Source organism: Bombina bombina, chromosome 7, assembly GCF_027579735.1.
Source record: "Bombina bombina isolate aBomBom1 chromosome 7, aBomBom1.pri, whole genome shotgun sequence".
NCBI classification, from domain to species: domain Eukaryota; kingdom Metazoa; phylum Chordata; class Amphibia; order Anura; family Bombinatoridae; genus Bombina; species Bombina bombina.
The window spans coordinates 300,160,772-300,188,748 of NC_069505.1; the positions used below are offsets into that span (position 1 = coordinate 300,160,772).

The 27,977-nt window shown below is 38.8% G+C and overlaps 1 protein-coding gene across 1 annotated transcript in view; it reads right to left on the minus strand.

The window, feature by feature from the left end:
* The window catches only part of PPP4R2 (protein phosphatase 4 regulatory subunit 2), a 177,649-nt gene extending 163,556 nt beyond the window's left edge, over positions 1-14,093 (minus strand). Inside the window, exons 1-2 of the mRNA XM_053720885.1 lie at positions 13,934-14,093; positions 9,049-9,130 (exon numbers count right to left, since the gene is read on the minus strand). Coding sequence (XP_053576860.1) covers positions 9,049-9,130; positions 13,934-13,967 — 116 coding nt within the window. The 5' untranslated portion in view covers positions 13,968-14,093. The remainder of the gene's footprint in view (positions 1-9,048; positions 9,131-13,933) is intronic.
* Positions 14,094-27,977: the final 13,884 nt, after the last annotated feature.

The following is a 27,977-nucleotide window of genomic DNA, read 5'->3' on the forward strand; positions in this document are numbered from 1 at the left end:
AATAGCCCATAATAAGCCCTTTATTCTTTCTAAGTCTAAGAAAATGGCTTACCGATCCCCATGAGGGAAAAATGACAGCCTTCCAGCATTACAGTCTTGTTAGAAAAATGGCTCGTCATACCTTGAGCAGAAAAGTCTGCAAACTGTTCCCCCCAACTGAAGTTCTCTCAGCTCAACAGTCCTGCGTGGGAACAGCAATTGATTTTAGTTACTGCTGCTAAAATCACACTCTTCTTTTAAACAGAACTCTTCATCTCTTTCTGTTTCAGAGTAAATAGTACATACCAGCACTATTTTAAAATAACAAACTCTTGATAGAAGAATAAAAAAAACTACAACTAAACACCACATACTCTTCACCATCTCCGTGGAGATGCTACTTGCTCAGAGCGGCAAAGAGAATGACTGGGGGGGCGGAGCCTGGGAGGGGCTATATGGACAGCTTTTGCTGTGCTCTTTGCCATTTCCTGTTGGGGAAGAGAATATTCCCACAAGTTATGGATGACGCCGTGGACCGGACACACCAATGTTGGAGAAAGAGGCTTTGCAACGGGCGGAGGAAGCTGGAGCTGCTGTGAAGATTAAAAGGCAAGCTTTTTTTCTCAACTGAAATGTAAATTTTGATGAATTAAAGTGCCAGTTTTTAATCGAATTTTTAAAAACCAGACACTTTAGCATCAAAATTGACATTCACTTTAATAACAATGTTACTCGTTAATGACGGAGGGGTTTCTAAGTATACACATTCCTAACAGTAAGCATACTCACTCTAATAAGCATATTATAATTATTTTTCATGGAGATGGTATGGGCCTCTAGTTTGACTCCACTAATCTAAATGATAACGTGATTTTTATTTCCTACTAATGTACTGCTCCCCCATCACAGCATAGGGTTTACCTATAAAAGGCCATTAAATTATTTTAATCCTCTCAGTAAAATGCAGCATACGGAAACATTTCCACAGTGCAATGTCTTCTTAGAAAAAACTGCAATTTGCAAATACTGTTAAAAGAAATATGCTTTTCCAAATTCTAACAGAATGGCAAAACACATCCTTGACATGCCAGAGGTGTCCTAAAAAAAAAAAAAAAAAAAAAAAAAATAAATAATGCAATGTGTTACCAGGAATTTGAGAAAAACTTGTCCAAAGAACCAGAGAATTTTTAGCATTTTGCTATCACTCTGTTTATTAAAACAGAAATAGGAGCTTTGATTTTCCTATGGTGAAAAAAAAAAAAAGAAAAAATTTTTTTTTTTAAGTCTCTCTGGGATCCCCTTTGTAAAGAAATAGACATGCATGACTGCCATTAGTTTTGGGCAATTAGAATGACACTAATTGCTGCTGATCACCTTACTTGAAATTCCTGGCAGAGAAGGAGTTAACCAATTAGTTAGTAAGGTTAATTATTGATTAAGTGTAGAGATTACCCTCCCACTCCATGATCTCTCTGGGATCCCCTTTGTAAAGAAATAGACATGCATGACTGCCATTAGTTTTGGGCAATTAGAATGACACTAATTGCTGCTGATCAACTTACATGAAATTCCTGGCAGAGAAGGAGTTAACCAATTAGTTAGTAAGGTTAATTATTGATTAAGTGTAGAGATTACCCTCCCACTCCATGATCCCTCGCCCCCCCCCACTGGTCAACATTATCTTAGGTAATGGCAGAATGTCTGCATGTGTGCAGTTTAGGGCTTTAGTTTAGGATGCCCCCCCTACGACGTAGCTTCCCAGGCCTCGCTCCCAAAAAGAAAAAAAAAAAGCCCCTCCACTCCCACCCACAAGGCGTGTCACTGTCACAATCTGGCATCTGCCTTCATATGGTAACGGAACTTTATCATGCTTCATTACCATATGAAGAGAGATGCCTGCAGCTCAGGAAGAGCAGCTCTTGGCTGTCACTTTACAGCTGCTGTAACTTCATGAAGCTGTGATGTATATACACACACAATACGTGGTACGATGGACAATGTACGTCATTTTGGGCCAGGGGTTAATTGGAATTAAATGAGGGCCATTGCAATGAAACTGCAATTAACGTTTCCCTCCAATGTTCTCATTCCAGAAACACTTTCTGCACCCAATCATAGGGAAGCAAGATGCCGGCCCATTTTTGGTGAACAACCTGGGTTGTCCTTGCTGATTGGTGGATAAATCCATCCACCAATAAAAAAGTACTGTCCAGAGTACTGAAACCAAAAAAAAAAAGCTTAGATGCCTACTTTTTCAAATAATGATAGCAAGAGAACGAAGAAAAATTGATAATAGGAGTAAATTAGAAAGTTGCATGCTCTTTCTGAATTACAAAAGAAAAAATGTGGGTACAGTGTCCCTTTAAACCGATACCTCCAATTACTACCCATATGCTATCTTGTGGGGGGTTTTCAAACTGCATGTTCCAATTTCATTTAAAGCTGGAGTGGAGACAAGACTAAAAATGGTTTACTACTGTTCTGCCAGTACAAATTGCTCTTATTTGTATTATTGTAGGAGAGATTACTTTACATCGTTTAGACAAACCCCTGAAGTACTGGGCAGTTAATAAACTGAGATTTCCAGCTCTGGCTAAAATGGCCCAAAAATATATCTTTCTGCCCCATGCAGTAGTGTGTAAAGTTGAACCTCCTTACTGATAGCAAAAACAGACTTATAGCTGAACATGCAGAGATGCTTCTGTTCTGTTCCTTAAAAAGAACTTGCCACTAACTTTTGAAAAATTATTCTAATTGCTAGATTGCCTTTTATACTGCTAGTTCTCATCTTGCACAATTATGTTCAAAACTTACTGTACTCTGAGGAACATCTTAGTTTATATAATTGCAGGAAGAGTACTCATAGGAAAAATTAAGTTAATCCCAATGAACACTCATCCAGCAATTATAGGACTAGATTTAGATTACATTTGATTGGTAAGCTTTACCAATGCTCTGTTCACATTTCCAACTTGATAGCCTTTAATGGAGTAGGAGGTGTAATGAGAGCATTGGTAAAGCTTACCAGTCAAATGTAATGTAGCCCAGTGTTGTTCGCCATGATTAAACAGTATTCTGTTTTTTTACTGTATGGCACTTTTGGTTGGTTGCAATTTTATATTTGTTATTTATTGTTAATATATTTTATTGTAATATTTTTATTTCTAAACATGTTCTGTGAACTTTGTGACAAATAAAACCTGTTTTATTATTTCATAATGTCTTGAGCTACAGTCCTTCATAATTATAAAGAAGGAATCTTAAATAATTAGTCTGTATTGTGCTTGGTAAACTGTCACATGACATTAAAAAAAAAGTATCGGTAATTGGTATCGGCGAGTATTTGAAAACAAGTATCGGTACTTGTACTTAAAAAAAAATGGTATCGTGCAACCCTAATTTATATAATTGTGTTGGTTGTGCAAAACTAGGGAATGGGTAATAAAAAGGGATTATCTATCTTTTGAAACAATAAAAATTATGGTGTAGACCAGGGGTGTCCAAACTTTGCTCTCCAGAGGTTTTGGAACTACATTTCCGATGATGCTCAGCCAGCATTTTATCTAGCTGAGCATCATGGGAAATGTAGTTCCAAAACCTCTGGAGAGCAAAGTTTGGACACCCCTTGTGTAGACTGTCCCTTTAGAAAAAAGAGGCATTGAGGCAAGAGAGGAAGGAATAAATTATGTCACTATATAAATCCTGGTAAGACATTACCTTGAGTATAGAGTACAGTTCTGGGGACCAACAGAGAGTTAATAAAAAAGTTAAGAGAAGGGCCCCAAAGTAATAAGGGGAATTTAGCCAAACTTGGTTTGTTTTCACTAGAAAAAAGGAGCTTGACAGGTGATATGATTAATTTATATAAATATATTCAAGGCCCATATATAGAGTTGGCGGAAGCTCTGTTTATTCCAAGAAAATTGTGATAAGAGATTGCAATTTAAAGGACCAGTAAAGACAGTAGATTTGCATAATCAACAAATGCAAGATAACAAGACAATACAAATAGCATTTACTCTGAATTTCAAATGAGTTGTAGATTCTTTTCTAGCACATTTAAAAGTTATGTATATTTCCACTCCCCCTGTACCATGTGATAGCAATCAGCCAATCACAAATGCATATACGTATAGTCTGAGTTCTTGCACATGCTCAGTAGGAGCTGGTGACTCAAAAAAGTAAATATAAAAGAATGTGCACATATTTTTTTTTAATGGAAGTAAATTGGAAAGTTGTTTAAAATTGCATGCTGTATCTGAATCATGAAAATTTAATGAAACCCGAGTGTCCCTTCAAAGTGATACTGAACCACAATTTTTTCTTTCATGATTCAGATAGAGCATGCAATTTTAAGCAACTTTCTAATTTACTCCTATTATCCATTTTTATTTGTTCACTTGGTATCTTTATTTAAAAAAGCAGAATGTAAGCATAAGAGCCAGCCCATTTTTGGTTTAGAACACTGGATAGTGGTTGCTGATTGGCAGCTACATTTAGCCACCAATCGCTACGCAGGTTATAAACAAAAGATGGGCCGGCTTGTAAGCGTACATTACTGCTTTTTCAAATAAAGATACCAAGAGAACGAAGAAAAAAATGATAATTAGGAGTAAATTAGAAAATTGCTTAAAATTGCATGCTTTACCTAAATCATGAAAGAAAAAATTTGGGTTCAGTATTCCTTTAAGGCTGGGGGAAAGGAGATTTAATTTCAAGCAACGTAAACATTTTGTTCACTGTATTAGCAATCAAATTGTGGAACTCATTGCCTAAGGAGGTGGTGAATGCCAATACCTTAGATACATATCTGGCAAGAACAGAATTCAGGGATGATTGCTTGTGTTAAATGGGTCACCTTTAAAATGGGATAAATCTTAATTGGAGTTTTTAATTGTAAATCAGGAAGGATCTGAATAGGATGAACTTGAAGGACTTCGGTCTTCTTTCAACCTCATCTACCATGTTACTATGTTCAAATAAGGTTCTTGGTTTTGTTATGTTGATGGTTTCTTCGGTTTTTCATTATTTGGATGGGGGATGCCTGCTCTCATGTACTGGCAAACGAGGTTCCTTATAGTTAATATGTTCTTAACATAGCGGGACCTTGTAGCTTTTGCAACAAAAAATAAAGTTTTAAAAAAGTAACTTTAGTTTATTTACAGAATAAGCTGTACTTTAATTTCACGCAGAATACTTTTATATACACTGCATTTTATGTTCCCAATGTAACCAAATCACTCAATTTTTTATGACAATTTTTTTTTTTAAACATCTCTGGTCAGTAAGTATTGTACACAGATTCAATATCCTGTCAGCAACAGAGCATGCGGGGTTCATCCCCATAGCAACAAGAAGCATTCTCCTTGACAAGCATTAGAGGTAAGTAAAAACAAGAGCATGGCAGCAATACTGTAATATTTATTATATTTTAAAATGCATACAATTATTTACACCTTATAATTTATATTCTACACCAGACATCCTCAAACGTGGCCCTCCAGAGGTTTAGGAAATAAATCTCCCATGATGCTCAGCCAGCAGATATGCTGGCTGAGCATCATGGGAAATGTAGTTCCAAACCCTCTAAAGGTTTAAGTTTGAGAGATGTCTGTTCTACACAATAAGCAGATAGACATAAATATTACACACATTTCTAAATTATAAAATAAGTGTACAATAGGCCTACTATAAGCAGATACAAGGCATTTTATGCAATTAGAATTGTAATGGCCATAGATAGATGTTTGTAATAGGTCTTACAATAAAAGTGAACTGGAACAGTCTACGCCAGAATTTTTATTGTTTAAAAAAAAAAAAAAAATAAAAAAAAAAGGAATCCCTTTATTATCCCTTCCCCAGTTTTGCATCACCAACACTGTTATATTAATACACTTTTTACCTCTGATTACCTTGTACCTAAGCCTCTGCAGACTGCCACTTATCTTTGCCAGACTTGCATTTTAGCCAATCAGTGCTGACACAACACCTACCTATATGGCACACATGAACTAGCACTGTCTGGCAGTATAAACCCGTCAAAATGCACTGAGATAAGAGCCGTATTTTAAGGGCTTAGAAATTAGCATATGAACCTACCTAGGTTTAACTTTCAACAAAGAATTACCAAGAGAACAAAGTAAACTTGATGATAAAAGTAAATTGCAAAGTCGTTAAAATTGCATGCCCTATCTGAATCATGAAAGTTACTAGACTGTCCCCATTTGTAGCACCTACCTAATGGAATGTATAACAGACTTCATAATTTACATTATCTTTAGTGTCTCCTAGACAGTCAATTAGAATGCATACCTTACACGTAGTTGTGATTTAGAATTGACAGCTTACCGACTTCAAACTGTTTGGAAGTTTCTAGGTAATGTATAACTAAGAATGCATAGTTTTTTTTGCAATGACACAGCTTTGGATATTCAGAAACATGTCAATATTATCATTCTTGGATTATGGGATCCTGTGTAGGGTAGGAATCAAGGAACCAATGACAAATGTTTTGCTTGTATACAGATTTTAAAAATATGCCCCTGGTTAATAAACCAATCATATTAAAAAGGACCATAAAGACCTTGAAATTCCGACATTTTTCTGGGGTCTTGCAATAGAATAGAATAATTAGCAGTCTTAAAGTTATTAACAGATTAACACTGTTTGCTGCAATTATTTTTCAATTTTCAAACACCAACCACCGGTTTCCTTATTTAGAAGAGCCCATCTAGATTTGAACCTGTATATTGTGCATGCCACCATCGTGTTTAATCCATTGTTTGGAGTACGAAAAAAATTATACAGTAAACTGTGGCAAGTTTAGGCTTGTGACGGCTGCCATGTGCTATTCCGTTTTCAGGTTTAAATTACAGGAAGAGAGGGAAAAAAAATTAAAGTATACTCTAGAGTTGTTTTACTATGCACAATTAAGACTTTTACATTACAATCTCAAAATGTTTTCTTTCCCTTTAACAAAGCTGCTTATAAAAAGGTACATTGTTAGATAATATAAACAGTCTAAGATGCAAGAACTGTAAACAGATTTTTCCGTATTTATAGAAGCTTTTCTTTTATAATCTCCCACTACTCATTTATCCTGCAAGGTTCACTAATATGCATTCACTGAAGAGTGCGAACGACATTACAACAGTAACTTCCCTGAAAAAAAAGCTTAAAATGAACTGTTCTTGATTGAAACCTACCTTTGACTAGTAAACAACAACTAATCAATTGGGAGGAACTTTATTTTCATACAAATAACTTGGAAATAAATTCTAAAGACTATGAGACTGTAGAAGTCAATAAAGGGAGTTATTGGCTGATACTGTTGTCACCTACAATAAAATACAAATCAGAAACATTTTGGCATATATTTAAATGACTGATAAACATGCTCGGTATGTTTAAGAAAAATATAAAAAGATATAAATATACATGAAAGTTAAGTGAAAGTAAATCATAGCGTTTCAAAAATGCTAGGATTTGCCATCACTAAAATAAAGGCTACCTTCATTCATCAGTAAAAATAAATGGATGAAAATGTGCCTTTATTTTGCCGCAGCTTCACTGCTAAGTCTAGCGCCTCTGGTGGCCCACTACACTGCTCATTTGTTCAAGGAGGTGACATTTCCACCTCTTAGTCAATAGCCCTGCGTGACTACATCATAATGTTGATCGGCCTGCACTGCTGTTGGCTAACAGGTGGAAGCGTCCTCTCATTGAAGAAGAAAAAAAAAAAGCGCAATGTCATGGGCCGTGTCAGAGCTGTTTAGCTAAGCCGCAGCCAAATACGCAACCTTTCATCTTATTTTTTTTTAATCTGATGAATGGAGGTGGCATTTATTTTTTTACGTTAGGAATGGATTTACCATCACTTTAATGGGACTAGATTTTTAATTGCATAAATGTTTTGTAGATGATCCATTTATATAGGCCCATCTGGGAGTGTCTTTGTAACAATGTATAGTTTTGAGATAGATAGTTATCTCATTGTGCTGATTTTCAGATTCCTAACCAACCCCCAAAGAATCAGATGTAGACCCAAGTCTACAGATTCCTGCAGCTCCTGTTTGTGTAATGTCTTTATTTGCAGGGGGGGGGTTTGTCTGATCTTCCAATTTTCCCAGTCCCTTTTGCTGGGTGTCCCAGCCTGAACTCATCAGCAATGCTTAACTGGGAGCTTTTAAGTAAGTTTTTAAAAGGTTTTATATTGGGTTTTTAGACCAGTATCTGTGCATATTTATAGTAGTGTCCACTACATGCAGTTATATGAAAGTTGGTGTACACTGTCCCTTTAAATCAACATAAGTAATTTCATGGTCTACATTTAAAAGGGACATTAAACCCAAATTTTCTCTCATGATTCAGAGAGAATACAATCTTAAACAACTTTTTAATATACTTCTGTTATCTAATTTGCTTCATTTTCTTGATATTCCTTCCTGAAAAGCATATCTAGATAGGCTCAGCAGATTCCGATTGGTGGCTGCACATATTTGCCTCATGTGATTGGCTCACCCATGTGCATTGCTATTTCTTTAACAAAGGATATCTAAATAATGAAGCAAATTAGATAATAGAAGTAAATTGGAATTTTGTTTAAAATTGTATTCTCTGTCTGAATTATGAAATAAATTTTGGGTTTAATGTCCCTTTAATGAAGTCAAGAAATTAAAGGGACAGACGTTCTTATGAAACATATTGAATTTAAACATAGGTTATTATTGCAGCCTGCATTGGAAAGAATTTATATAAAGCTTATCCTCAGCCAACATGGAGTTATGCACAGGAGAGCACCGCTTTAACAGAAAAGTAGAAATGTGAAAAGCTATTTGGTTTTTAAGCTATAACAGTTAGATTTGGTAGAAGTAGCTAAAATAAATTAAACAGAGGCTGGAGCGCAGCCTGCATGTTTAGCAAATTCTAAAACGTTCTAAACAGTAATTGCTAAAATCAGTGCATTTATGTTTCTTCCTAACAGGCCACAGCAAAGGAAATACATATTTAAAAGATCTGAGAAGCACAACCATGGTTTGTAGACCTACAAAATGTAGGAAAGTAACTTACAAAGTCTCTCCGGTTTTTGCCACATGACAGAGAAACTGGTCAAGAAGAGAGCAGACCTCCTTCTTCCCCTTCTTTTCAAAATCTAAGGGGAAAAAAAAAAATATATAAATTAGGTTCATCCCATTTTGAATCATAATTTCAGCTGCCAAAGAACTGTACAAATGATTTTTTTTTTTTAAAGAAGCCAATGACTTACACATAATACTGACTGATGTTGGTACCATTCTAATACAAAAGTATACTTGTCTTGCTGCCCTTACCGTGAAGGAAGCCATGAGATCCCTCACGTTAAACAAGGTGCCACCATGATTTAAACAGGTCTGGCGGTTTCCCTCAATTGCCAGGTTGGTAGTGATTATATACAGATAAGAGTATAAATCTAAAAGTAAAATTCTTACAGTCTTGGACCCCTATCTCTTGGAAATGTTGGGTAAAAAAACTGACATTTATAACAAAGTTTTACTGGGAAACACGAATGCACATACACTAAAACTTTGCATATGACATCAGACATACTATAAAAAGGGTGAGTGAAGTCTCTAGGATAGTTTAAAGGACGTTACATAAATATGTCAATTTATTCTTTAGCTGAAACGGACAGGATCAACTACAGCTCCTGCTTACTGATGATGACCAACTAATGTTTAGTTTTGAATTGATTGGTTTTATGTTCCTTGTTAGTTATAAGTTTTCTTAAAAGCATTTTAAAGATAAAAATTTTGGATGTTAATCTAAGCAAAGCGCAGAAGAACATGTGGATCTGTAATCAATGTAATTTTTTTTTTGTTTCCTTTTTTTAATGCATTTCCATGTAATGTCTCATTTTTCATCCAATAAAAAATTATACAAAAAAAAAAAAAAAAAAAAAAAACTGACATTTATTGTGGAAGGGTCTCTAAAGACGTCATCTTTACCAACACAGACCATAAAACTTTATTTTAAAAAGGAAACCCAACCCATCCAATCAAATGGTCTTCTGCCCTTAAAGGGGCAGTTAAGTAAAAACAAAATGTTTATGATTTAGACAGAAAATGCAATATTAATCAACTTTCCAGTTGACTTCTATTATCAAACTTTGCTTTCTTGGTGTTCTTTGTTTTAGGGTAAACCTAGGTAGGATAAGATTATTTTTTCACAAAGATTACCAAGAGAACTAAGCAAAATAGATAACAGAAGTAAATGGGAAAGCTGCTTAAAATACAATGATCTATCCAATCCATTAAAGTTTACATTTTGACTTTACTTTTCCTTCTGGTGCTGCAGAGGTGTGATCATTAGCAGCAACCTCTCAGATTCAGCTTTGCGTAATTCTGAATATACAATATTGTATGGGCAGACTTTTCCTATTGATTCCAATATAAAATTACTGGTCTGAGTAATTCAAAGCAATATTACAGTTACTAATTTATATAAAAAACCCTCAAGATTCTGTATTTTAGAAAACATACACAATATCCATCAATCACATTTCAGTTGGATTTTTGAAAAGTTATTTAGCAATATTTTAATAAAATGACACACAAACAGATAGCATGTAACTTTTCGTCCTTAAATAACATTTAAACAACTAATAAATATTAATATTTTGTGTTCAGATTTCTACTGACCTTTAGTTTTGCTTGTTATTAGTAAAACACATGACAGAAACAAAACAATTTGACCAAGCTGGATTACACCAGCGATGGTGAAGAATGGACTTCATAATAAAAGTTAAAAAGCACAATGTAACATTCCTTCTTTCTCTCGATTCAGAAAGAATAATACCCTTTTACTTGATTAACAATACAGCTCATCACAGGACAAATCTCAAATACTCTGAAGCTGGGCCTGTGTCATAAAGGGTTGACTTTAATACTGGTACACACTTTTACAAAATATAACCCCTACTACTACACAAAAATAAAAACTCAGATATACCTTACTCACCCATTCCATAAACTAACAGTACTCCCTACTTCTAAAAATAAATGTCCCTTTCTTTCATGTACACTAAAACCATGAAGGGTCTACAAAAGAATAGCATATTTCAGGAATGAGTGGGAACTTCTACACCTAGGTGCTCTGCTTTCCTAGCCAATATCAATCTATGATTCAAGTGGGCAATAGAAGTATAGATAGGAAAAAAAAACAGAAGCAATGCCAGGGAAAAACTATAGTTTGTCCCGTAAGTCAATGTGTTTGACCAGGTCTACTTTGGCAAAGGCTTGGAACACTGATGATGTTCCCAATATCCATCTCCACACAAGGTAAATACTTAGCACAATCGCCACAAAAGATAATATACTCTTCATCTTCTTAGTCAACTATTTCAACTAGTTCAAAAGGACAGATACTCTGTCAGATGCTACTCTACACACTAAAGACAGTGTCCTGCATATACGTTTACTAGTGAGACAGTAAGAACTCTACTCTCACAGAACGCCTGTCTCTATTGCTGGCCAAGTACCAACTCCCCATCCTCACTAGCCAGAAGAATCATCAGCTCCTACTCAAATATTACCCTCACTGCATATTCACAGATCAGGTAGCACTTCATACCCACAGACTAAATAATACCTTCTGCCAAATATCATAGGCTAAATGACACCTCCAATTCACAATACAAAAATACTACCCTCTACCTCCTCATAGCTCAGATACCACTGCTTACTCACTGGCCAAATACTACTAAATACACCTCATTACAGTCAGATGCTTGCCACTTAGGGTCAGATCCTCTCCTCTACTCACTGGGCATATACTACTTTCTCCTCCCAGGTCAGATATTACCCTCTCCGCCTCCTCAAAGCTCATATTCTATCTCCTACTCACTGGATACTACCCTCTCTTTCTCCTCACTAGTCAGATGCTATCACACACTCACTGGTCAGATATTACACTATCTTCCTCACTGGTCAGATTCCATCACCTGCTTACAGGTCAGATATTACCCTCTCCTCTTCACGGGTCAGATGCTATCACCCACTCATTGGTCAGATATTACCCTATCCTTCCTCACAGCTCAGATGCCATCAACTAGTCACTAATCAGATATTACCCTCTCATTCTCACAGGTCAAATGCCATCACTTACTTCACAGGTCAGATATTACTCTGTCCTCCTCACAGGTCAGATGTTATCACTTACTTCACTGGGCAGATATTACTCTCTCTTCCTCCACACAGGTCAGATACCATCACCTACTCACTGGTCAGATATTACTCTGTCTTCCTCACGGGGCAGAAGCTATCACTTACTCATTGGGCAGATATTACTCTCTCCTCCTCACAGGTCAGATGCTATCACTTACTAGGCAGATATTACCTTCTCCTCCTCACAGATCAGATGCTATCACTTACTGGGCAGATATTACCCTCTCCTCCTCACAGGTTAGATATACTCTCCTCCTCACAGGTCAGATGCCATCACTTACTCACTGGTCAGATATTACTCTTCCTCACAGGTCAGATGTTATCACTTACTGGGCAGATAGTGCCCTCTCCTCCTCACAAGTCAGATGCTATCACTCACTGGGCAGATATTACTCTCTCCTCCTCACAGGTTAGAGGCCATCACCAACTCACTGGGCAGATATTACTCTCTCTTCCTTTTCACAGGTGAGATGCCATCACCTACTCACAGGTCAGATATTACCCTATCCTTCCTCACAGCTCAGATGCCATCAACTAGTCACTAATCAGATATTACCCATTCATTCTCACAGGTCAAATGCCATCACTTACTTCACAGGTCAGATATTACTCTGTCCTCCTCACAGGTCAGATGTTATGACTTACTTCACTGGGCAGATATTACTCTCTCTTCCTCATAAGTCAAATGCCATCACCTACTCACTAGTCAGATATTACTCTCTCTTCCTCCTCACAGGTCAGATACCATCACCTACTCACTGGTCAGATATTAATCTTTCTTCCTCACGGGTCAGAAGCTATCACTTACTGGGCAGATATTACCCTCTCCTCCTCACTGGTAAGCTATTACTCTTCCTCACAGATCAGATGCTATCACTTACTTCACTGGGCAGATATTACCCTCTCCTCCTCACAGGTTAGATATTATACTCTCCTTCTCACAGGTCAGATGCCATCACCTACTCACTGGTCAGATATTACTCTTCCTCACAGGTCAGATGTTATCACTTACTGGGCAGATAGTGCCCTCTCCTCCTCACAGGTCAGATGCTATCACTCACTGGGCAGATATTACTCTTCCTCACAGGTCAGATGTTATCACTTACTGGGCAGATAGTGCCCTCTCCTCCTCACAGGTCAGATGCTATCACTCAATGGGCAGATATTACTCTTCCTCACAGGTCAGATGTTATCACTTACTGGGCAGATAGTGCCCTCTCCTCCTCACAGGTCAGATGCTATCACTCAATGGGCAGATATTACTCTTCCTCACAGGTCAGATGTTATCACTTACTGGGCAGATAGTGCCCTCTCCTCCTCACAGGTCAGATGCTATCACTCACTGGGCAGATATTACTCTCTCCTCCTCACAGGTTAGAGGCCATCACCAACTCACTGGGCAGATATTACTCTCTCTTCCTTTTCACAGGTGAGATGTCATCACCTACTCACAGGTCAGATATTTCCCTCTCCTCCTCATAGGTCAGATACTACCCTCTCCTCCTCACAGGTCAGATACTACCCTCTCCTCCTCACAGGTCAGATACTATCACTCACTGGTCAGATATTGCCCTCTCCTCCTCACATGTCAAATATTACCCTTTCCTCCTCACAGGTCAGATACCATCACCTACTTACTGGGCAGATATCAAACTCCCTTTCTGCTCACTTGCCAGACATTACCATATATTCCTCCTCACAGGGTAAATAAATAGCCAAACCTCACACAGCTCTTTTACTTCTCACTTTCTGACCTTTGAGCGCTTCATGCAACCGCTCGACATCCATATCCGGAACAGGGCGGTGCGGGGTCCTCTAACGTCCTGCAGTCCGTATTAGCCGGTTTCAGCCTTCAGTACGGCCGCCCGAACACCTGAGAGAGCAAGAGCCGGAACGGCCAAGCAATATGGCGCGCGTGACGTCTCACGAAGAAACGCGCGCGTGCACAGGACAGGGAATGAGTGACGTCAGGCTCGTCCTCTGCGTCACTGGCGCGCGCGTGCAATAAAACCTGCTGGGCGTGCTGAACCGCTCGTCTCGTTCTAGACTCCAGGGTTTGTGTTCCATGATTTGGTGAATAAAAGTGACGTAATTTATGTATAACCCCTCCTTGTATAAGATTGAGCTTGAATAGAAAGTTGTATTGTTTAAAAAGATAGATAATCCATTTATTACCCACTCCCCAGTTTTGCATAACCAACACTGTTATAGTAATATCGTTTTTTTACCTCTGTGATTACCTTGTATCTAAGCCTCTGCAGTCTGCCACCTTATCACATGACTATTATCTATTGACTTGCATTTTAGCCAATAAGTGCTGTGTCCTGCACAACTCCACAGTAGTGAGCAGAATGTTATCTAATATGGCACACATGAATTAGCAGTGTCTTGTGAAAAGCTAATAAAAAGCATCTGACAAGAGGCTATCTGTAGTGTCTTAGAAACAGGCGGAAATAACAATTTATGTAAGAACTTACCTGATCAATTAATTTATTTCATGGTGGTGAGAGTCCACAAACTGTTATGTATGGGATATACATTCCTACCAGGAGGAGGCAAAGTTTCCCAAACCTCAAAAGCCCATAAATACCTCACCCACCTCACACATACCTCAGTTTACTGTACAGCCAAGTGGTGAGGTGTTTAAAGGGACAGTCTACACCAGAATTGTTATTGTTTAAAAAGATAGATAATTCCTTTATTACCAATTCCCTAGTTTTGCACAACCAACACAGTTATATAAATACACTTTTTACCTCTGTGATTACTTTGTATCTAAGCCTCTGCATACTGCCCCCTTATTTCAGTTCTTTTGACAGACATCCATTTTAGCCAATCAGAGCTGGCTCACTGGAACTCCACATGCGTGAGCACAGTATTATCTATATGAGACACATGAACTAACACCCTCTAGTGATGAAAAACTGTCAAAAATGCCCTGAGAGAAGAGGCAGCCATCAAGGGCTTAGAAATTAGCATATGAACCTCATAGGTTCAGCTTTCAACTAAGAATTCCAAGAGAACAAAGCAAAATTGGTGATAAAAGTAAATTAGAAACGTGTTTAAAATTATATTCTCTATCTGAATCCTGAAAGTTTATTTTGGACTAGACTGTCCCTTTAAGGAGTAAAAGCAAAAAAAGAGGAGTAGGAAAAAAGATGTGCATATAAACAAAAAATTATAACCCAAAAATGGGTGGGCTACGTGTACTTTCACCACCATGAAAGAAATTAATTTATCATGTAAGTTCTTGCATAAATTATGTTTTCTTTCATATAGGTGGTGAGAGTCCATAAGCTGTTACGTATGGGATATAATACCCAAGACGTGGAAGTCCACAAGTAACAAGAAAGGGTGGGATAAAATAAAAACAGCTTTTTCCGTTGAGAAATTAAATCTCAAAAAAAAATGAAAGTCTTTAATGACAAAAAAACTCAAAATGTTGGCACCATTATCAAACTGAGGCAACTGCCTGAAGAACCTTTCTACCAAAAGCTGCTTCTGATGAGGCAAAAACATCAAAATGGTAAAATTTAGTAAAAGTATGCAGAGAAGACAAAGTGTCCGCTTTGTAATTTTTGTTTTTATATTTAATATTTTTATTGAGGTTGTAAACATAGTTAAATACAGAGTGGTCATACATCAAGAGGGAACAGTCAAGACATATGGTGACAGGAATTATTTTAAAATTACACCAAGTAAAGAAATTGATGGTATACAGACCATAAAAATGCGCTATTGTTACATAGATGAATAGAGAGTCATTATGAGAAATGTATCACCATATAAGCATAATGCGGGTATAATGTACAATATAATTGACCAGTATTGTTATAAATTATGTATGACAGACTATGACTAATAGCAAACCTCATTTTTTTTTCAAATATAGTATAGTTAAGTATCCCTTGTAAGCATATCATGATAATAATCAGTTTCCCTTACTGACTAGCAGTGGCCTCTCATGGACCACACGAAAAATATAGCAAATGACAATGGGAAAGTTTAGGAATAAGGATAGGAAGGGCCACTTTTGAAATCATACAAATAGCGTGACAGTGATGAAGCCTGTTAAATGACACAGGACAGCCACTCTCTAGTCTATGCATTAGGGGGATTATAGTTACAATAAGAAGGTCTAATTTGAAAAGAAGAAAAACTAGGAACTTATAAAACTCAACAGGCCCTTAGAACTTGCATCTTTGTACCATAACGTGTGTATAGCAAACGTGAGGGGGTAAATCAAACAAGGAATTGATAGGTTTCGGTGAGGATATAGGGAAAATCCCAATGGACTACAAGGCAGGTGTTGCACTTAGCGTGGGAAAGGGGACAATTATGGCTCAGATAAGTTGGCATCAGAGTTTATGGTGTAGCTTTGCTGAGAAATGCTGGGTGCGGTGGAAATAATTGATTCAGTAGGAGTCAAGTAGATATACTAAACCATAAGCATCCCAACTAAATTTTATTGTGTCCAACATATAAGGAGCTTTAAAATAGACACAATAACTAGACAGCTAGCCATATCCCCGCTGCCCCAGCCGGAGACAGCTAGGCAATGGCCAGATGTATACTGATGGAGAGATTTGTATACATCAGATAACTGACGTAATAAAGTCTAATGTCATAGGTGACCTTCTATAACCTCTCATAATATGGGAGACTTATTCTTATTTATAGTAGCATACGCAAGGCATACAATGTCAAAGTAGAGAGTTTTAACTAAGATCACTTCAACTCATTTTTGCATATAAGAATTAAAAAGATGAGCAAGCATATACTATGAGGGGTCTCAACCAGAAATGTTACTCAAATTAATAAAAAGGCGTGGTCAGTCAAACAGTTAAAGCATAACCCCCAACTGTCCCGATTTTTGTGGGACAGTGAGACAGACCCCTAAAATCGGGTTGTTAGCCATCTGTCCCGCATTGCCCCATGCATTTTTTTTAATTCTATTGGGCACATACTCAGAAGCATCTGGCTTTTCTCTCCCAGGGTTATATACCTATTAGATTTCTTGTGGAAAAGTAATGGTGTGTGGGTTAAGCAGGAGTAGAAAGGCTGTATACACTCTAACCACAGTTAATGGTGACCTCTAACCCCTGGTAGTGATGACATCTAACCCCTGGTGATAATACTAGCATGCCTTCAGTTTTATACGATGAGCAGTGCTAACACCAGGGTAACGAACAGTGGCAGCCTCAGACTGCCAGCTAATGTGCTTGCCAACCCCAGGACCCCATACAATGAGTTACAGATACCCATATATGATGTCGTGTGTGTGTCTATCTGTATCTATAAGTGTGTATGTGTGTGTATCTGCATGTATAAGTGTAAGCTGTGTAGTGTTTGTGTGTATCTGCATGTATAAGTGCATGCTATGTAGTGTGTGTGTCTGCATGTAAAAAATGTAAGCTATGAAGTGTGTGTATCTTCATGTATAAATGTATACTATGTAGTGTGTGTGTATCTGCATGTGTAAGTGTATACTATGTAGTGTGTGTGTATCTGTATGTATAAGTGTATGCTATGTAGTGTGTATGTATCTGCCTGTATAAGTGTAGGAAATGTAGTGTGTGTCATGAGATGCAGGACACAGCAAAGAGGGTACAACACTATTTTATTGAAGAGCATGGAAATATACATCTGGTAGCATTCATCTCACTTAGTAACTGCGACATAGACTAACGGACCTAAGCCCCGGCCCCATCCAGTGCTGTCACTTCCCACTCTCATCACATCTTCCCCCTCTTCAAAGGACAAAGCATACACTTTTTTTTTTCATTTGGATACAACATATAACAAGGTATACAAGAAGCATACAACAACAGTTTTGTATAGTATATAACAAAAAACAGGTTAAAGAGAATATCTGCATAAACAACATGAATTACATCCTGACTTGAACATCGGGGTAGACTACCCTAGTCCACAGTGACCATGGGATTATTCTGCCCATACTTCCGGTCACTGTTCTAACTAATGTTAATCCCGATATCGGGCCGGAAGTTTCACCACTCTTCCACTTGATGTAACTCTACATGAACTGTCCTCTGATACAGAAGAAGGTGATTGAGAGTCTGCTGGAGGCAAAGACATATCCCCGCTGCAATCTTGCTGAGGGGAAGGCACCCCTTTTAAAACAGGGGATCCCACCGGCAGTGGTACTGAGGCATCCAGTTCCAAACTCTCAGGTACAGGCTGAAGATGTTTTCGATTTTGATTCCCTCCATCAGTAAGGACTACATAAGACCTTGGTTCTGGAGAGCGTCCAATTACCGTAGCAGGCATCTTCCATTTCTTCTCATTATCCAGTTTAATTCTTGCACTTTGCCCCGCATTCAGCTCCTGCAAGGGCCTCACAGAATGTCTCCTGTCGTAGAAGAATCGATAGCCCATTTTTGCCTCTTCTACACTCCTAAGGACTTTGTCCCGAGGAATAGAGCTAGTTGGCTGGAAGACACCCACAGAGGGTAAGGTGGTGCAAATCTGGCGTCCTAGCATCAGCTGTGCCGGGCTAAACCCTGTGGCTTGAATGGGGGTCGCCCTATAGGACAAGAGGGCCAGGTACGGCTCAGATTGCTTCAAAATGAACTTTGTTGTTTGAACTCCCTTTCAGCCATTCCATTGGCCTGCGGGTAATGTGGACTTGACGTGGAATGTACAAAATCATATTCTCTTCTGAAAGAACTGAACTCTGTAGAAGAGAACTGCATTCCGTTATCACTCACCAACTCCATTTATATGCCCCACTGGGCAAACAAGCTTTTGAGACGAGTGATAACTTGTGATTTCATTCAAGGGTGCAATCTCCACATACCTGGAATAGTAGTCAATCATGACTAGGTACTTTTTCCCGTGCATTGTCTAAAATATATAGTGACTAGCGCCTGAGTTAGTATACGACCTACACTATAAAAAGACCCCCTAACTGGGTCCTAAAAAAGATTCCAAACAGATGCGGTATAGGAGCGCCAAAGGCTTAGGTATACACCAGGTTAATAATCAAACGTAAGTAAAAAATGTGTAAAGGAATAAATACCAATAGGATACTGATTATCAATAGTTGATCTAATAAATTAATTCTCATACATTAGCAAAAAAAGGGATACTGCCAACCATAAGGGTTAAAGCAAGAAGGGAACAAGACCAAATGGATCTTAGTATAGAGGTTCAAAGACTAATCAAGTCTTGATGATATTGAGTGACAACTACAAGGGGGTATATGAAGATGTATTTAATAAATAAAATAAGCAATATTGTTATAACAATAGGTTAGGATAAAAAACAAAAAAGGTCAACATAAGTTATAATAGAGATACATCAAGTACAATAAAAAATCTGGTTACAAACAAGACGGTTACTAATATGGATAAGTTTAAAAGACCTTGGTATTGTCAGGCTCACAAGTATGCCTGCAATAAAACAAAGTATGGGTTGGACCACAGCCACTGAATTAGTAGTATAATGAGTAATTGTAGCGGGTTTGTACAGAGAGCAGTTACATAGACATTACCCCAAGGCAATGTGTAATAGCTCAACATGCACAGGTTGCAGTTGATATATGAATAAGGGCTCACGGGTAGGTAACGGCTGTTGAAGCATTAGCGGGGAGACGTTTAAACAGCAACCTGACAGTGAGCTTGAAGTCAGGGAAAAAACAGTAACACGGTGTTAAGCTGATATTATGCGCAAGGTAGAAAAAATAAGCATGGCCAAATAATACATGAAAAAACAAGTAACTCATATGGGTTAGTACCTGGTAATCTGAGGCAAAAGTGTTCGGTAGAACAGTGTTTACAGGACAGCTCGGATGCAGCAGTTGTGCTGTGGAGAGGAGAGCTGACAGGCGCTCTGCTTGGCGTGTGACGTCACAGAGGCGGCAGATCCGGTTGCGCTGTGAAGAGATCAGACAGGTAGACTGGCCGATACAGGAGTGAGACAGTGGAGCTGAAGAGCTAATCAGGATGCAGCTTAGCTAGTTGCAGACAAACAATACCAAGCAAGGAAGTAAGTGGAATGCTGGTATTTATGGAGATACTGGGAAAATAGTTAAAGGGGCAGTAAGACAGGCATATACATGACAGGACTCCTCCTCCTAGGAGCAACTCCGGTGCTCAAGAAGCAGGACGATCGGGGTTCCGTTGATGGAATCTGGAGATCAATCTAGGAGCTGATATGTTAGATGATGGCTCCCAGGAGTTATGTTCTGAGGAATAACCCTTCCATTTAATCAGGTACTGTAGAATGCCTCTTCGACTTCTTGAATCTAGGATGTTCTCTACTTCATACTCCATGTTGGGGTCAATAGAGACCGGAGGTAGGGATTGTCCAGTTGGATGATCACGTAAATGTTTATAGGGTTTAAGCAAAGATACATGGAATGTAGGGTGTATCTTGAGCATGGGAGGTAGAGTGAGACGAACAGCATTACAGTTGATGATGCGCTGGATGGGAAATGGACCTATGAACAAAGGTGAAAGTTTCCTTGAGGGTGTACATAAACGAAGATTTCTGGTGGAAAGCCAAACAAGGTCACCAACAGAGTAAGCTGGTGGAGGAATATGTTTACGATCGTAATATCTCTTTTGCACAATTTTAGCAGTGTCAATGGTTTGTTTGATGGTTGCAAAGTTGGTGACAATTGTGGAAGTGAGATCGGAAATATGTGGGTGATCGGGAACTTTTTCAGGGAGGTATTGGAATTTGGGGTGAAACCCATAGTTAATATAGAAAGGAGTCTGTTTGGTAGTGGAGTGTACAGTATTGTTGAAGACAAATTCGGCATAATGAAGGTATTGGGACCAAGTGTTTTGTGCAGTATGACAGTAAGAGCGTAAAAACTGCTCCACCCACTGGTTGCTTCGCTCAGTTTGCCCGTTAGTCTGTGGATGGTATGAGGAAGACAATCTCTTCTCGATGCAGAATTGTTCACAGAACGCAGACCATAGGGCACTGGTGAATTGTGATCCACAATCTGTGAGAATGTTAGAGGGCAAGCCATGTAATTTAAAAACGTTAGTCATTAACAGGTGTATGGTTTCAGCAGCTGTAGGTAACTTATGATATGGTATCAGGTGGAGCATTTTGCTGAATAAGTCCACAACGACTAGAATTGTTGTGTAGTTACCAGAGTGAGGTAAGTCAACGATGTAGTCGAGAGCAATGTGCTGCCATGGCTTATCCGGAGTAGGAATAGATAGTAATAAACCGAATGGTGGTCTTTTAATTCTCTTTGTAATAGTACAAACGTGACAGGAGTTAACGTACATGGCCACATCAGATGTGATGGTTGGCCACCAGTAGGATCTGAGTAGTAATTCCTTGGTTTTAGTTATGCCACAGTGTCCCCCCATAGGTGAATCGTGAGCAGATTTCAGTAGCTGGTTACAAAGTGATGGTGGGATGTATATCTTGCCCTGGTAGCAATAGAGACCTTCTGTGTTCTTGAGTAGTAGGTTTACAGGTATTGTTGTATCTTTAGTTTGTTCTGTCCGTAGGTATGCAGTAGTATCAACTGAGAAGAGAAGAATGTTTTCTTTGGGGATGACCAGTTGAGGGGTAGGTGAGTGATGTTCAATATCTGGCAGGCGTGATAGGGCATCTGCCTTTCCGTTCTTGTTGGCTGGACGGTAAGTGATGAGGTAATTAAACCTAGAGAAGAATAGATTCCAACGTACTTGGCGTGCTGAAAGAGTTCTGGTGGTCTTCAGGTATTGCAGGTTTCGGTGATCCGTATATACTATGGTGGGTGTAGTGGAGCCTTCAAGGAGGTGTCTCCATTGTTCGAATGCTGATTTGATAGCAAGAAGCTCTTTTTCCCCGATGGGGTATTGCCTTTCTGCCTCAGTTAGACTCCTGGAGTAGTAGGCAACTGGATGTAGAGGTTGTTGAAAGGCACCTCTTTGTGACAGGACTGCACCGAGAGCAAAGTCAGATGCGTCGACTTCCAATATAAAAGGTAATTCTGTGTTAGGATATCTGAGTATTGGGGCTGTAGTGAAACTTGTTTTTAGATGGTCGAAAGCGTTTTGAGCGGAGGGTGTCCATGCGAATTTGATGTTCTGTTTGGTTAAATTAGTAAGGGGTTTTGCGAGCATGGAATAGTTCTTAATAAACTTTCTATAAAAATTTGCGAATCCAAGGAAGCTTTGGACTTCTTTCCTAGAGGTAGGAACTGGCCAATTCAGAACTGCCTGGATTTTGTTATTATCCATGCAAATGCCTTTGTCAGATATAATGTATCCGAGGAAGGGGATGCTGTTGGTATGAAAAATACATTTTTCTACTTTCACAAACAATGAATTACTTTGAAGACGTGCGAGGACTTGGCGGACATGGTTCTTATGTTCTGCTAGGGTTTTAGAAAAAATGAGAATATCGTCCAGATATATTACCACAAAGGAGTCCAAAATATCCTTGAAAATATCGTTGATCAGATGCTGGAATGTGGCAGGAGCATTGCAGAGACCGAATGGCATGACGACATATTCGAACAATCCATAACGTGTACGGAATGCCGTCAGCCATTCGTCTCCTGCCCGCATTCTGATCAAATTATAAGCTCCACGGAGATCCAGCTTGGTGAAAATTTTGGATCCCTCTAGACGCTCTATTAATTCGGATATAAGGGGTAGGGGGTAGCGATTCTTTACAGTAACTTTATTTAGTTGTCTGTAGTCGACTATCGGTCTGAGAGAACCATCTTTGTTTTTCACAAAGAAGATTCCTGCGGCGGATAGAGAAGTTGAGGGTCTGATGAAACCTTTTTTCAAGTTATCATCAATATATGTTCTTAGGTGTTGTAACTCAGGCTTTGACAGTGGAAAAATATGTCCACAGGGTATGACTGCTCCAGGAAGTAAGTCTATTGGGCAGTCATACGGTCTGTGGGGAGGGAGATTCTCGGAATCAGTTTTACTGAATACATGGGAGAATTCTTGATATTCTGAAGGGACAATAGGTATATGAGAATCTGTAGGTGGTTGTAGAAGTAAATGTGGAAAGCAGGTGGATTTACAGTAATTAGAGTTAAATTGAATTGAAAGAGAGGACCAAGAGATACAAGGGTCTTGTTGCCTGAGCCACTGTAAGCCTAAAATTAGAGGAAAATCAGGTGATGTGATTACATCAAATTTAACAAATTCTCTATGGTTACAGGGGGTTGACATGAGAATAGGAATGGTTTCATATAAGACAGGTCCTGTGGACAAGACCTCGCCATCTATACCCCTTAAAGGAACAGGACACAATTTTTTGAGAAGGGGTATTTTATTTATGTTACAGAAATTTACATCCAAGTATGAAAGAGAGGCTCCTGAGTCAATAATCCCTTGGACGTTCACTCGTGATTGGTCCCACTGTAATACAAGAGGAATATTGCAGTAATGGCTGGCTTTTAGTACAGTTTTAATAGAACAAGAGGGTGTGTATTGCTTACCCTTTTTCTGGCGGGGAAGATTTGGACAGTCCTTTACCCCATGATCATCTGCGGCACAGTACATGCATAAGTTCATAGACCTGCATCTTAACTTCTCCTGAGTACTTAGGGGTCCACGTATGAAAGCAATATCCATTGGTTCTGGTAGGGATTTAGAGTGTGTATTGACAGTAGTTGGTGTGGTTTTTTGCCTAAGTTGTGAATCATGGGTGGATCTTTCGTGATGTCTTTCCCTAAGCCTCCTATCAATGCTAATGCTGAGGTCAATAAGCTGTTCTAGAGTTGGTGGTATTTGGGTACGTGACAACTCATCCTTAATGGCCTCTGACAGTCCTAGCCTAAATTGGTTACGGAGGGATAAGTTGTTCCACTGGGTGTCAGGGGCCCACCTCTTAAATTCTGCTATATATTCCTCTACCTCTCTTTTTCTCTGCTTTAGGGACCTCATAGCATTTTCAGCTGTTTGTTGTTTGAAGGGGTCCTCATATATTTGTGCTAAAGCAGAGAAGAAGTAGTCTAGAGAGTTGAGAATATCATCATTATGTTCAAGGAAAGTATTTGCCCATGCCCTGGGCTCAGCTCTGAGATAGGAAATTGTAGACATAACTTTTACCCTATCATTGGGGTAAGTAAAAGGCTTAAGGGTAAATAATAGGTAGCAGGAGTTTTTAAATTCTCTAAAAACCTTTCTGTCCCCAGAGAAGGGTTCTGGGTAGCTGATATGCGGTTCTTGTGGAGGGGGTTTCCTCTCCACAACTTCTTTGATGTATGTTTTTAAGTTGTCATTTTCTAACTTAAGTGTGTTAAGTCCTTCAGTTAGGAGATCAACTTTATTAGTAAGCGTTTGTATGTGTGAGGCCATTTCAGTTGGGTCCATATTATTTTTGGGCTTGGTATTTCTGTCAGGCTCACAAGTATGCCTGCAATAAAACAAAGTATGGGTTGGACCACAGCCACTGAATTAGTAGTATAATGAGTAATTGTAGCGGGTTTGTACAGAGAGCAGTTACATAGACATTACCCCAAGGCAATGTGTAATAGCTCAACATGCACAGGTTGCAGTTGATATATGAATAAGGGCTCACAGGTAGGTAACGGCTGTTGAAGCATTAGCGGGGAGACGTTTAAACAGCAACCTGACAGTGAGCTTGAAGTCAGGGAAAAAACAGTAACACGGTGTTAAGCTGATATTATGCGCAAGGTAGAAAAAATAAGCATGGCCAAATAATACATGAAAAAACAAGTAACTCATATGGGTTAGTACCTGGTAATCTGAGGCAAAAGTGTTCGGTAGAACAGTGTTTACAGGACAGCTCGGATGCAGCAGTTGTGCTGTGGAGAGGAGAGCTGACAGGCGCTCTGCTTGGCGTGTGACGTCACAGAGGCGGCAGATCCGGTTGCGCTGTGAAGAGATCAGACAGGTAGACTGGCCGATACAGGAGTGAGACAGTGGAGCTGAAGAGCTAATCAGGATGCAGCTTAGCTAGTTGCAGACGAACAATACCAAGCAAGGAAGTAAGTGGAATGCTGGTATTTATGGAGATACTGGGAAAATAGTTAAAGGGGCAGTAAGACAGGCATATACATGACAGGTATACAGTTGATAAATCCTAGAATATAGGTTAAAATATCGGAACAGTATAAAAATATATATTTTAAAGATATATATGTGAAAAATATCAAAAAGCCATCAAAAAATGTTGAAAATTATAGATATCTATAAATCAATACCGGTATGATTAGGGGATAAGTGTGTATGGTGAAAAATGTAACCAGTGCTCAAATTGTGCCAATAAAAATTGTGTCAATAAACCAGTGTAACTTCAAATAAGTCAAAATGAAAAGAGCAAATTGTTACAAAAATAAAATTAGTGTACAAACAGTATACATAGTACATGAAATTAACAGGTGATGTGAAAGGACAGCTGGTTGGTCCTGATTAAAAAAAGTCCCAAAAAGAAGGAAAAAATGTTTAAACGTTAAAAATAATCCAAATGTGATGCAAAGTCTATCCAAAAAAGGAGAGTGATACAAAATCCAAAATAATTCTGGAGTCCAAATAAAATACTAAATAGTCACAAATTCCTAAAATGAATCCTGCGTCCAAGTATCAATAACCTAAAAGAAAAAGGAAACAAGCGATATACAAATTGTATTTAGGGTCGAATCTATTGGTAAATAAACTCACCCAAATATAGTGGTCCTGGAGTAATATTGAGCCTCACAAATCCTGCTTTAGAATTCTGTCTACGCGTTTCAGCTCTTAGATAGGGCCTTTTTCAAGACATAGTGAGGCTCAAAGTTTACTGACCTTATAAATGGTAGCTAATCCAATCAGATGGAAGGGGTGGCCTGTATTGATGGAGCCAAAAAATTCAAAGCTCGGGCCGCTCTCGCGGCAAAATCACACGTCACTTCCGGTTTGCGTCGAATGATGTCATATCCGGTTTATATGTTACTTCCGGTTAAACTATTTCCGGTTGTAGTGGTTTTCGGACGCCATATTTGTTGCGTGCATGTGGGGATTGGCAACTATCTAGACTACAGGGAGTGCAGAATTATTAGGCAAGTTGTATTTTTGAGGATTAATTTTATTATTGAACAACAACCATGTTCTCAATGAACCCAAAAAACTCATTAATATCAAAGCTGAATAGTTTTGGAAGTAGTTTTTAGTTTGTTTTTAGTTATAGCTATTTTAGGGGGATATCTGTGTGTGCAGGTGACTATTACTGTGCATAATTATTAGGCAACTTAACAAAAAACAAATATATACCCATTTAAATTATTTATTTTTACCAGTGAAACCAATATAACATCTCAACATTCACAAATATACATTTCTGACATTCAAAAACAAAACAAAAACAAATCAGTGACCAATATAGCCACCTTTCTTTGCAAGGACACTCAAAAGCCTGCCATCCATGGATTCTGTCAGTGTTTTGATCTGTTCACCATCAACATTGCGTGCAGCAGCAACCACAGCCTCCCAGACACTGTTCAGAGAGGTGTACTGTTTTCCCTCCTTGTAAATCTCACATTTGATGATGGACCACAGGTTCTCAATGGGGTTCAGATCAGGTGAACAAGGAGGCCATGTCATTAGATTTTCTTCTTTTATACCCTTTCTTGCCAGCCACGCTGTGGAGTACTTGGACGCGTGTGATGGAGCATTGTCCTGCATGAAAATCATGTTTTTCTTGAAGGATGCAGACTTCTTCCTGTACCACTGCTTGAAGAAGGTGTCTTCCAGAAACTGGCAGTAGGACTGGGAGTTGAGCTTGACTCCATCCTCAACCCGAAAAGGCCCCACAAGCTCATCTTTGATGATACCAGCCCAAACCAGTACTCCACCTCCACCTTGCTGGCGTCTGAGTCGGACTGGAGCTCTCTGCCCTTTACCAATCCAGCCACGGGCCCATCCATCTGGCCCATCAAGACTCACTCTCATTTCATCAGTCCATAAAACCTTAGAAAAATTAGTCTTGAGATATTTCTTGTCCCAGTCTTGACGTTTCAGCTTGTGTGTCTTGTTCAGTGGTGGTCGTCTTTCAGCCTTTCTTACCTTGGCCATGTCTCTGAGTATTGCACACCTTGTGCTTTTGGGCACTCCAGTGATGTTGCAGCTCTGAAATATGGCCAAACTGGTGGCAAGTGGCATCTTGGCAGCTGCACGCTTGACTTTTCTCAGTTCATGGGCAGTTATTTTGCGCCTTGGTTTTTCCACACGCTTCTTGCGACCCTGTTGACTATTTTGAATGAAACGCTTGATTGTTCAATGATCACGCTTCAGAAGCTTTGCAATTTTAAGAGTGCTGCATCCCTCTGCAAGATATCTCACTATTTTTGACTTTTCTGAGCCTGTCAAGTCCTTCTTTTGACCCATTTTGCCAAAGGAAAGGAAGTTGCCTAATAATTATGCACACCTGATATAGGGTGTTGATGTCATTAGACCACACCCCTTCTCATTACAGAGATGCACATCACCTAATATGCTTAATTGGTAGTAGGCTTTTGAGCCTATACAGCTTGGAGTAAGACAACATGCATAAAGAGGATGATGTGGTCAAAATACTCATTTGCCTAATAATTCTGCACTCCCTGTAATATACTAGATTCCGCCACTATTAACAGAAGATTGGGGGTTATAAGCCTTACCATTAAGTGATATTGGGGGCCAGAGATAAAATATTAAAGACTAAATAGTAATCTGCGGAATCTGTTGGCGCTCTACAAATACCTGATAATAATAATAATAATAATATATTTAGAGTACATAGGAAATAAATAATAATAATAATAAATATAAAAAATCTAAAAATCTAAAATAGATATTGGACCTTATTTTATATTTT